The 12990-nt window shown below is 37.6% G+C and overlaps 1 protein-coding gene and 1 pseudogene across 22 annotated transcripts in view; both read right to left on the minus strand.

Annotated features, from left to right (window-relative positions):
- Nucleotides 1-12990, minus strand: part of USP25 (ubiquitin specific peptidase 25) — a 163351-nt gene that overhangs the window by 34904 nt on the left and 115457 nt on the right. For 19 of the 22 annotated variants that reach the window (XR_004973995.1, XR_004973994.1, XR_004973993.1 and 16 more), the window contains 2 exons: nucleotides 12537-12650; nucleotides 10276-10371 (listed from right to left, as the gene is read on the minus strand). The exons of 1 other annotated variant lie outside the window; for it this stretch is intronic. Coding sequence is in view for 18 of the 21 variants with exons in the window: in XM_036349165.1 (XP_036205058.1) it covers nucleotides 10276-10371; nucleotides 12537-12650 (210 nt within the window). In the remaining 3 variants the exon portion in view is untranslated. The remainder of the gene's footprint in view (nucleotides 1-10275; nucleotides 10372-12536; nucleotides 12651-12990) is intronic. 2 more of the 22 variants (XM_036349160.1, XM_036349159.1) reach the window with 2 other exon arrangements.
- On the minus strand, nucleotides 8601-10255 carry LOC118675995 (annotated as a pseudogene).

Below are 12990 nucleotides of genomic sequence, written 5' to 3' on the forward strand. Positions count from 1 at the left end.
TACCTCAAAAAAATAAGAAAAATAATAAACTATTTAACCCTACAACTTAAGAACAACAAGAAAAGCCCAGATTAAATAGAAAGAAGGAAATAATAAAGATTAGAGCAGAACTAAATAACAGAGAAAAAAATACACAAAAATCAATGAAACCAATAGCTGGTTCTTTCAGAGGATAAACAAGATTAGGGAACCATTAGCCAGATTCATCAAGAAACAAAAAGAGAGAACCCAAATAAATAAAATCAGAAAAGAAAGCGAAGAAGTGACTACTGACACCACAGAAGTACAAAGGATTGTAAGGAAATATTGTGAACAACTATATGACAACAAACTGGACAAGTGGATGAAATGGACAAATTCCAAGAAAAATACAATCTCCCAAAACTGAATCAGAAAACTTGAATAGGCCAATAACAATGGATGAAATAGAAGCAGTAATCAAAAAACTCTCAGCAAACGAAAGCCTGGGTCCGGATGGCTTCACAGGGGAGTTTTCCCAAACATTCAAAGAAGAACTAAAACCATCCTCTTCAAACTATTCCAAAAAATCCAACTGGAAGGAACACTTCCAAGCTCTTTTTATGAGACCAGCATTATTCTAATTCCCAAACCAAACAAAGTCACTACAAAGAAAAAGAATTACAGGCATATATCCCTGAACATAGTTGCTAAAATTCTCAACAACCAATTAGCAAATCAAATTCAGCAATATATTAAAAAGATCATACACCATGACCAAGTGGAATTTATTCTGGAGATGCAAGGCTGTTACAATATTCACAAATCAATGAATGTGATACATCACATAAACAAATTGAAAGACAAAAATCACATGATCATATCAATAGATGCAGAAAAAGCATTAAACAAAATCCAAAAACCATTTTGGATAAAAACTCTCAGCAAAGTGGGAATAGAAGGAGTATAACTCAACATAACTTTGCCATATATGACAAACCTACAGTGAACATCATGCTCAATGGTCTAAAAACATTTCCTCTAAGAACAGTAACAAGATTGGGATGTCCACTTTCACCACTCTTATTCAATGTAGTACTGGAAGTCCTAGCCAAAGCAATCACACAAGAAGAAATAAAAGACATCCAAATTGGAAAGGAGAAAAGGAAACTCTCATTATTTTCAGGTCACATGATATTGTACATAGAAAACCCTAAAGACTCCACCAAAACTACAAGATTTAATAAATTTGGCAATGTAGCAAGATACAAAATCAACACTCCAAAATCGATGGTTTTTTTATACACCAAAAATGAATTCTCAGAAAGAGAAACTAAATAATCCCATTTAGCACTGCAACAAAAAAAATAAGATACTTAGGAATTAACTTAATGAAGGAGGTAAAAGACTTATACTTGGAAAACTAAAGAACATTGAAAAAAGAGATAGAAGAGGATATAGACAAGTGGAAGAATATACTCGTGTTCATGGATTGGTAGAATCAACATCATTAAAATGTCCATGCTACCCAAAGCAATCTATAGATTCAATGCAATCCCTATTAAAATGTCCCCAACAGCGTATTCCACAGACCAAGAACAAATACAGTGGGGCCTTGACTTACGAGTTTAATTCGTTTCGTAACGGAGCTCGTAAATCAAATTACTCGTATGTCAAATCAAAAAGTGAACAAGTGAGACACGTGATGCTGGGCTGATGTTGTGGCGTTCACTGTGACGTTCGCTGCGCCAACTAGCGGTGGGGTATCTGAAGCTGGCTCGTAACCCGAATTTTAGCTCGCAACTCAAAGCAAAAAATCGGCCAAGAGACGGCTCGTATCTCGAAAAACTCGTTATTCGGGACACTCGTAAGTCAAGGCCCCACTGTACTCCAAAAATTTATATGGAACTAAAAAAGTCCCCAAATAGCTACAGCAATCTCAAGAAAGAACAAAGTTGCAGGAATCACAATGCTAAGTATCAAGTTATACTACAAAGCCTCTGTAATCAAAATACCCAGGTATTGGTTGGCATAAGAACAAGCATATAGACCAATGGAATAGAATAGAGAACCCAGAAATTGATCCATGCCATTAGTCAATTAATATTTGACAAAGGAGGCAAGAGCATACAATGGAGTCAAGACAGTCTTTTCAATAAATGGTTTGGGAAAATTGGACAGATACATGCAAAAATAACAAAACCAGACCATCAACTTACACTATACATAAAAATAAACTCAAAATGGATAAAAAAACTTAAATGTAAGTTATGAAACCATAAAAGCCCTAGGTGAAATCAAAGACAGCAACATCTCAGACATATCTCATAGCAGTATATTAATGGATACATCTCCCAGGACAAAGGAAACTAAGGAGAAAATAAACAAATGGACTACATCAAAATAAATAGATCCTTTACAGCAAAAGGAACCATCAATAAAACGAAAAGGGAGCCAACTGTTTAGAAGAACATACTGGCAATGAGACATCTGATAAAGGGTTAATATCCAAAATATATAAGGAACTCATACAATTTAACAAAAGGAAGACAATCCAATTAAAAAATGGGCAAATGACCTAAATAAACACTTCTGCAAAGGGGACTTTCAGATGGCCAAGAGACATGAAAAAATGCTCAAAGTCACTAATTATCAGAGATGCAAATTAAAATGACAATGAGGTATCACCTCATACCTGTCAGAATGGCTACCATCATGACAAGTGCTGCGAGGATGTGGAGAAAAGAGAACCCTAGTACACTGCTGGTGGGAATGCAGACTGGTGCAGCCATTATGGAAAGCAATATAAAGTTTTCTCAAAAAAAATTAAATATTTAACTCTCATTTTACCCAGTGATCCACTTCTTGCAACATATCCTAAGAAAACAAAAACACCAATCAGAAAGAATGTATGCACCCCTCTGTGTTTATAGCAGTACAATTTACAATAGCTAAGATCTGTAGACGTGTGGATAAAAAAGCTGTGGTACATTTATACCAGTGATGGAGAACCTATGACACGCATGTCAGAGGTGACACACAAACTCATTTTTTTGGTTGATTTTTCTTTGTTAAATGGCATTTAAATATATAAAATAAATATCAAAAATATAAATCTTTGTTTTACTATGGTTGCAAATATCAAAAAATTTTTATATGTGACACAGCACCAGAGTTAAGTTAGGGTTTTTCAAAATGCTGACACGCCGAGCTCAAAAGGTTCGCCATCCTTGATTTATACCATGGAATACTATGCAACAGTAAAATAGAAGAATCTCTTACCCTTTGAGACAGCATGGAGGGATCTGGAGAGTATCATGCTAACTGAAATAAGCCAGTCAGAGAAACACAAGCATCACATAATTGCACTCATACGTGGAATCTAATTAACAAAATAAACGGATTCACGGAGTGGGTCCAGAGACATGGAAGCATGGAACAGAGTGCAGAATTTCGGAGGGATGATGAGGGAGGTTGGGAGAGTGGGTAGATGGCAGGTAATTAACCAAAGACCTTGTATGCAAATGTGCATAACCTATGAACACAGACAATAGGGTAGTGAAGGCCTGGGGTGGGGGCTGGGGGCAGGCTGGAAGGGGTCAATGGGGAAAAAAAGGGACATATATAATACTGTCAACAATAATGATTAAAAAACAACCAAAAACCAAAAATAAAATATGTCTCATTTTTCAGAAGAATGCCAGCACTCATAGTATACCTCATCGTAGCTCATCAAAATGTGACTCCATAGATAATGTAACTATAGCAATAATATACAATTTTACAATAATTATGCATTATTTGTGTATTTTAAAAAAAGAATAAACAAACAAAAAATAAATGTGTAAACACAATCACTGTATTTAAAGTTAATGGAAATAATGCCAAAAGACTAGATAAAATACAGTGGAACCTTGGTTCTTGAACTTAATTCATTCCGGAAAGCTGTCTGAAAACCGAACCAATGTTTTCCACTAGAAATAATGTAAATTTAATTAATCTGTTCCAGGTCCCCAAATGATTCCTTGCTTTAACTTTTCTTACCGTTTATACAGTACAACTCTAAGGTACTGGTCACTCTTTTTGTTTTTAAAGTGTTTATAAGTAAACACTTTAAAAACCTTAAAGGACATAAAATATAAATGAAAATTTAACAAAAATAAAATGCACAATAAAAAATGAAAATTTAATAATAAGTAGCAACAAAAGCAAAAAACATGAAAGTATTCACAGCACAATTTCCTGAGATGTTAACATGAGTTTTAGCGGTAAACTGACTCATACTTGCACATTCTCTCTTTTGTCGCCTGACAGATATGTGACTGATCATACAGATATGAGCATGAAAGGGTTGTCAGGTTGAGAAGCAAATTGTTTGAGAAGAAGACCTTCAAGGTTTGACTGTAATGGAAAGCTGTTACCGTGGGGAAGGGGTGGGATGAGTGTTGTTTGTAGTATGTATGATTCACTGGCTTTTAAAAATATAAAATCAGGGTTCTGCTGATTTTGCTTAGGGTCTAATACAAGAATAGATTTTTTAAAAGTTTACTTTCTAATTCAGAAAAAGGGACAAACCTTATGTGAAAGTCATATCCACAATGTGGTTTCAAATTCTCTCACAGGAAGTCTAAATTTATGCGATTATATTTGCATTCATAAATGCCAAAGCAGGAAAGTAAATTCATTTGATTTTACTGTTGGAAAAAAAAAAAGATGACTTTGGATAATCTAATAAAATATATATATATATATATATATATATATATATATATATATATATATATATATATACTAGAGGCCCAGTGCACAAAAATTTGTGCACTGGGGGGGGGGGGGGTCCCCTCAGCCAGGCCTGTGCCCTCTCGCAGTCTGGGACCCCTCGGGGGATGTCCACCTGCTGCCTTAGGCCAGGTCCCTGGGGGATCGGGCCTAAACTGGCAGTCAGACATCCCTCTGGCAGCCCAGGAACCCTTGGGGGAATGTCCACTTGCCAGCGGGGAGCAGGCCTAAGCTGCAGTCGAACATCCTTAGCGTTGCTGAGGAGGTGGGAGAGGCTCCCGCCATCACTGCTGTGCTGGCAGCAGTCAGCCTGGCTTGTGGCTGAGCAGAGCTCCCCCTGTGGGAGCCCACTGACCACCAGGGGGCAACTCCTGCATTGAGCGTCTGCCCCCTGGTGGTCAGTGTGTGTCATAGTGACCAGTCATTCCCAGTCGTTCCGCTGTTAGGGTCAATTTGCCAGAAGTTCTATAGTTTTAGCACTTGAAGTTCCTTCTCTAAGGAGTTCCACAGTCTTGGGTATACCAGGATGGTTGGTCATGCTAATCCAAACAAGTTCAAAAGTGTTTATTGATATAGGCTACTATGCACAAGGCCTTTGTTTTATATATTGAAAAAACTACTGAAAATAAGCAGTATTTTTAAAGATGGTGTTTGATGATGGAACAGTAGAAAAAATTAAAAGAAACTTTTAGAATTTTTTTTTACAATTTAAAAAAATGTTATATTTAACCAAAACAAATGAATGTTAAGAAAGTTGTTAGAAGGCTACACAAAAGAACTAACATTTGTGGAGATGGAATAAGGGAATGAGAGTAGTGAAAGAACATGAACTTTTCATTTAACTTTCCATTGCATTGGTTTACTATGAACATCTGCTATTTTTATAATATAGTTTTTATACTTTAAACAACAAACTAAAGTAATCAACTGAATTTAGCTGCTAAAGAAAATTTATCTTATCCCTCAGGTGGTTTGGGGCAGAACACTTGAAACCTACTGATTTCTATCAAATGAAGACCAGGGTGAATCAATGACTTGCTAGCACATATACTTTAACAGAACCTCGGTTAGGACCCAGGACTTCACTGGGGACCCAAAGGCAGAAGTCTCTTCCAACCATTCCCTGCTTCAGAGGGAATAAATAAATATGATATAAAGATATGGTTCATCACCTCTGAACATTTAGAAGTCCCTAAAGTTAAGCAGCTCAGGGGTGAAAGACCATATAGAGGCCCAGATCAGCAAAGAACTGTCCAGTCATGTCACTGTTGTTGAAAACCACTAAGTTTTGGAGTATCTTGTTATGCAACCCTAAGTAACTGATAAAATCTACTTAAAAAAATTGTCGTCTCAGAACTGTCCAGAGGCGAGCATGCTATTATAATTCTGCTTTCTGATATGGTGAAAAATATCCCTTTTAAGAAATATTTAAACTCAAAAAAAAAAAGCCAAAACCCCAACCACAAGCTAAGCTGAATATTTAATACATTCTGTAGGAATGAACAAAGATTAGAATTTTATAATATACACTAGAGGCCCTGTGCACGAAATTCATGCACTGAGGGGGTGGGGGGGTGGAGGAGGGTCCTTCAGCCTAGCCCAGGGGTGGGCAAACTTTTTGACTCGAGGGCCACAATGGGTTCTTAAACTGGACCGGAGGGCCGGAACAAAAGCATGGATGGAGTGTTTGTGTGAACTAATATAAATTCAAAGTAAACATCATTACATAAAAGGGTATGGTCTTTTTTTTTTTTTAGTTTTATTCATTTCAAACGGGCTGTAGTTTGCCCACGGCTGGCCTAGCCTGTGCCCTCTCGCAGTCCAGGATCCCTCTTGCAGTTTAGGATCCCTCGCTCCCTACCACTCGCCTGCTCGCTGCTCCTTACCTCTTGGCTCACTGCTCCTTAGCGCCAACGCAGCTGCGCTAGCCAGCTGTGAACCCAGTTTCTGGCTGAGCGGCGCTCCCCATGGGAGCGCACTGACCACCAGGGACAGGTCCTGTGTTGAGCATCTGCCCCTTGGTGGCCAGTGCACGTCATAGAGACTAGTCGTTCCACAGGTCCTTCAGTAGTTCGGTTGATTTGCATATTAGGCTTTTATTATATAGGATCTGTGTGAGCTCTTATATGTTAAAGATACTAAGTATTTATCGGATATTTGCTGCAAATACATTTTCCCCAGTCTGTCTTTTAAAATCTAGGCTCATTAGCGATTTCCCCTGTAGCCACATGGATTCCTTCCATAGATAAATTCTGTGTTATTTTTATTGCTATAATTTCTTTTTTTTAAGAGTCTCTTATTCTCGTTGAGTTATGTTTTCTTCTAGTTTGCAGCCATGGGGTCATAATGGCTTCACCTCTAACTTTATTTTTTTAAATATGTTTTCATTTATTTGAGAGAGAGGAAGAAAGAGAGAAAGATTGAACCCACAATAGGGGCATGTGTCCTGACAGGGAACCTAACCAGTAACCTACTGGTATACAGGACAGACATCCAGGCCTGGGCCTCAGGCTTTTTACTCTTTGTTGTTAATGCTTATTGGAGTCAAAGGTCCTTCACAGGTGATTTCTTATGCTAATGAGCTCTCAGTTTCTGAAAGAGGCTGAAGATTCTCCTTCAGGGTTTTCACAGGACAGTGGCACCTCGAAGAACCCCTACTCCTAGAAGACTCGCCTTTCAACAGTAATAACAGAACAGCTGACACTGAATGGCCACTTAAAACAGGCCCCAGCACTCTTCTAAGTGCTTCTTCACCTGGTGACCTGGCTTGATCAACAAGCCCAGGAGGCCGGCACTATTATTCCCAGATTTCAGAGGAGAAAACAAAGGCGCAGAGTGATTAAATGATTTTCCAAAGTGCAGGGCAGAGCTGGGAGGCACACGGAGTGGGGGCTGCTGGGGAACAGATGTGCACACAGATGACGCAGGGATTCCCAGCGTGAGTGACAACTGAGGCAGGACAGGACAGTGCCGGGAAGAGAGGGAAGGCAGCAGTATTGCCCCGGAGACCCAGGGAGCACATGCTGGGACCCGGCTGGACTCCTGACCCTCAAGGTTTTCATACTGCAGAGCCATCTTGCCCGGGAATCCGGAATCCGAGTTCTCCCAGGGACCCCAGGACACGGAGCAGGCAATTTCCACACCTGCCTACACTGCTAGTTAAACACGGGTTCGTAAGCCCAAGGAGGGCAGGGGCAGATAATCACAGTGGCAAAGTGAGGCTTAGTACCTGTCAAGCACCGGGCTGAGAGCCTTATGTGCACAATCTTATGCACACCTGTAACATTCCACTGAAGCTGGTACTGTTATCATACCCATTTTCTAGATGAAGAAACCGAGGCTCAGAGAGGTTACACAGTACTAACTGGCGGAGGCTGTGTGATTCCAAAATTACGATGTCCCTCTGCTACCCCCAACCCTTGGGTGGGTGGTGTTGCTAAGTCCAGCTTTTCTCTCCCTCTTGCTCTGGGACACCCGATGATCAGCAGGGTTGAGCAGAGGAGGAGAGACAGGGCTCCGAGGGACCCAACAGGGGACCTGGCCATTATTTCTCTAGAGCCCAGCGATAAAGAATCAATAAGGAAAAAGACTGGCCGTTTCCAGGCTGTTCTATTGTATCTTCTTCCCACTAATGGAAACTGGTTTGCCATAGGCCAGTGGTCGGCAAACTGCGGCTTGCGAGCCACATGCGGCTCTTTGGCCCCTTGACTACGTGCGGGCGCGCATGTACAGTGCAATTGAAACTTCGTGGCCCATGCGCAGAAGTATTTTGTGGAAGAGCCACACTCAAGGGGCCAAAGAGCCGCATGTGGCTCGCGAGCCGCAGTTTGCCAACCACTGCCCTAGGCTATTATTAGTATAGATTAGACATTTATGTAAAAACTGTTCCATTTTTCCCAAAGAAATATCCTCAATTTCTTTGTTATTTTCTTCAGAGCAATAACCTATAATTTCTACTCTCGCAGATAAGGGGCTCCACTGTGTTGGGCAGTAATTATAACTTTATGTTTCAAGTCATTATCACCTCCAAACACTCCCTTTCATTTTACTGCACAGGCTCACTGTACTGTTTCATAGTAAAAATACACTCCACTCAAATTCAAAGAGCCTGAACAGAAGCTAGAAGCCCAAGAATGCTTAGGTACTGATTTAGTAACAATGTCTACTGGCACAAACCTCCTATTTATTCATATTATTAAAGCTATGTTAATGAAAAAGGAACTCGGGAATGAGATTATTAAACATAACTAAATACATTCTAAATATAAATACCATGTATTTCCGGATTAATATCAAGTAAATATCTAAACCATCCATCTCAAATTCTGGTCTAAAAGAAAAAGGTCAGAGACAATTACAAAGAAGGTGCTTCACATTATTAGGTCTATTTTGAAAACAATGAGGTCTTCTGGGACAATCACTCTAGTTTTTCTTTTTATCAGAGATTTCTGTTGATCCTTGTGTTGGTAATCTATTTATGTCTGCACCCTTATAGTCTACTTTGCTTTTGCTTGTATCGTTGGATTCTTACATAGCTTTTCTAGGCCACATGCGACTAACAAGGGAGAAATCAGAGGGCATATAGGTACAGCTCTAGGAACTTTTTGTAGACCCAGAGCAGAATTGGAATGACAATACAAGGAATGCACACCATTGTCCCAGGTGTGAACTCCTGTACCTCGACCACCAAGACCAAGTGGAAAATCGAAAATTTTAGATTTTTAATGTGAAGTAAAGGAGCATGCATCAATTATAGTGAACTATACCCCATAACTTTCTGTTTGTTTTTAATAGAAAAAAAGTAAACACTAACAAGGTGACAGGAGTGAAAAAATCCTAGATTTTCAGTTAATCTAAATAAAATGACAAAAATATACAGTGTTTTCGTTTTACAAATAAGTAAAAGCAATAATATTGTAATAAAAACATTTTAAAAATCTGGAATCAGAGGGGAAAAAGATTGAGTCATCAAATGATGCATCAGCTTGATCTGTCTCACATGCCTTGAAATGATCAGGATATCAAAAATTAACCATGGGGAAAACATAAGTGAATAGAAACATAAAAAGACAATACATGAATGAATAATTTAAAAAATAGCCCAATAAAGAAAACAATTTAGTATCATGTGATAATAAAATTAAAAATATATATATAACACTAACTAAGGGTATACCAATGAGGCAAAAATTAACTATTATCAGAGAGTTACTCAGTTCTTAGTTTTGCTCATCAATAAATATGCTTTTTTCCTCTTCAAATAAAAACATAATTCAAACTTCTGTGAACAAAACAGAGGTGCACTACTAGGATAACTCGGGTAAAATGCTTTGTTTTTGTTGAATTATTTCGATTAAAAGAAAAAAAAATCAGTCTTAGATTCATGCACAAAAGAAACCCCCAGAACAACAGGTAACAACGGCTACTTTAGAAAAAGAGTAATTATACAAGAAAACAAATTTAGTTCAAGGAAATAAAACATTTTAAGAAGTCTCACTTAAAAATAGTAAAAACATAAAGTGAAAATGTTAATTGTACCTTAAAGAACCCTGCTTCAGGGCCACACCTGTCATATATACTCCTGGATTTACCTATCGCCATGATAATACCTTGCATGTTCGGTGTCATCATGATCTGCCACAAGGGATTGAAAGTTAAGAGTTTTTGAATGAGTAACATAAAAAATTTAAAATAACAAAATAATTACATGCAAGTTAGAAGTCCTTTGCTTTTCATTACTTATAAATCAAACGTTGCATTTTTTATAGCAAACGTGACCCAGTATGCATGTAAGTATATTTCAAAATCTCTACAGGGCCACATCTAGTTCATATGGTGCCTTCGCGCAAAAAGCAAAAAGGCATCCTCTCTGAACCAAACAATTTTAAAAAGAGCCCCTTCTCGACAAATTAGAAAAATGTGCTGCTCTCTGAATGAGAGAACCATTTAGAAATAGCAACAATCTTTTTATTTAAAAAGGTGCCTCTTCATTAAGGTTTGGGGAGCTCAGTAAGCATAAGCTCAATTTCAACTCCAAGTACGCCCATTGGCTAGGTGTTCTTGCACAACCATACAACCTGAACATTCATTTGCAGCAGCCTTGTGTCCACAGACCTTGGTGCCAAGCACATGCACTGTTAAACCATCACTCTATGCATTAAAAAAACAAAACCTCTGCCAGTTGCATAAGCATTTGTACAAAAGATAGTGTTAAATGATTAATCCTAATTCTGTTTTGTTAATGCCAGAAGGTTCACCCTAAAACAAGCAGAGGTGCTTAATAAACGTTTTATTAAAAAAGTAAGTTTCTATAATTTTCAAGTACCAACATAGTAGTATTAAAATAACTAGAACAACATATTGATATTAAGTACTAAATACTGAAGTATATTTTTTTTTGTTTTCATAATAGCTTATTTTTAGCTGTTTACATTTTAAAATACCTGAAAAAATGATATAACTCAAGGCACTATGAAGCTATTATATTAGAGCTGTCAAGAGAGTGCATCCAGTCCGGCTGGTAGGGCTCAGTGATTGAGCAACAGCCCATGAACCAGGCAGTCATGGATTGATTCCGAGTTAGGGCACATGCCTTAGTTGCCAGCTTGATCCCCAGGAGGGGCCATGTAAGAGATGTTTCTCTCAATTTTCTACCTTTCTATCCCTTTTCCTTCCTTTCCCTAAAATCAGAAAAATATATATTTTTTAAAAGGCGAGAGTACATCAATTACCTCTGATTCACTGAAACTATTATTCAAAGTATATATTTTGGATTATATACTGAGAGTTGCAATAACATTAACTACTTGAGAAAATCCTTCTGACTATTTCCTATCTCACAAACCTGCTCCTTATTCTCATTATGGCCATGCTTTCTTACATTGATGCAGTAAAATTAATATCTGTATGACACCTCTGATTTTAGTGCCATAAAGACATGTTTAACTCATAGTTTAATTATAATCTTGGAATAAGTCTAGAAAAAAGTTACCTGGAAAAAACTATTTCGTGTATATTCAATTCTCATCTATGCCAGTAAAATGATAGAATCCAAGGTCTTCACTATGCTCTTCATGAAATATGAAAGATATCAAAATGTAAAAGTCTTAAGAGAAAAGTGGAGGAAGGGGGGAAAATATGATGGGACCAAGACAATAGTGTATTTTCATCTGGATTCCCCCAAAACACCTCATGAGAAGCAAAAATGCTTCTATAGTGTTAGAAATCCAACTAGATGAGAATTAATAGTGGAGAGGTAGAAAAAGATAAGTTGGAAAGTCCCATTGTGTATAAAACTCTGGTAGGCATTCAGCAACATTGATGAATCATTTAATTCACAGTCACATGGAGGTTGCAAAAGCAAAAATACCAATTATCTATTTGTAATAAGGATGTATGTTCTTCTGGCAGGAAATGGTGGCCAAAGTATTACAATACATAACTCAAGCAAAAGAGAAAATTAAAATTATTTTAAATGCTCAAAATTTTTGCTATTTAATTGAACAAATCTTATTGTAATCTATCAGCCTGAGAGTAAACCAATCCTACATCTGCATAAGAGAATTAACACGAGAAACATAAAATTATTATTCTGAAAAATTCCATAAGCTTTCTGCTTAAATTGTTATTTGAAATTGAAAGTTGTGTTAGCAATTGGTAAGGTAATTTCAGACCATGGGTGGCAAAGCTGTATGTTATGCAGTAGTAGACATCAGTGTGAGGGTGCAGGCATGCCCAAAGTAATGGTATTAAATAGTGAAAAATAAGTAGAACAGTGCAGAGCGCTGTGACAAAGGTACCTCGTCATCATAACCCCCCTCCTTTGACTCAATCACAAATTTCCCTACGTGAGGAATCGCCACCTCTACAACTTGCTGGTTACAAGGTGGTTGGCTTGTAGCACTTTCAGGTTTCTGCAGGAAAAAATCATTAGTATGAACATTAGAAAAGAGAAGAACAATGGAAGCACCAGTTTAAGTGTAGATTCTTGAGTCTTTTAAAAATATCTGCATTTGCCTAGTATAAAACAAAACCACTTAAATCTGAGTATTAGAAACAAATAAATTAATACAAGATCTCCAGCTTTCCCTTTTCATCTCAAACACTAAATTAAGTTTTCATTTACTTTTTTCCCGTAAAGCATCTTGGACTCTAAATCCTTAAAAATAATAAACAGTGGAGTTGCAGTTCTTATTACTATCTTCATAGCTGAAGTTTTTTTTTTTTTTTTTTTTTTTAATTCTAATAACTCCA

This window comes from Myotis myotis, unplaced genomic scaffold (genome assembly GCF_014108235.1).
Source record: "Myotis myotis isolate mMyoMyo1 unplaced genomic scaffold, mMyoMyo1.p scaffold_m19_p_2, whole genome shotgun sequence".
Lineage (NCBI taxonomy): Eukaryota > Metazoa > Chordata > Mammalia > Chiroptera > Vespertilionidae > Myotis > Myotis myotis.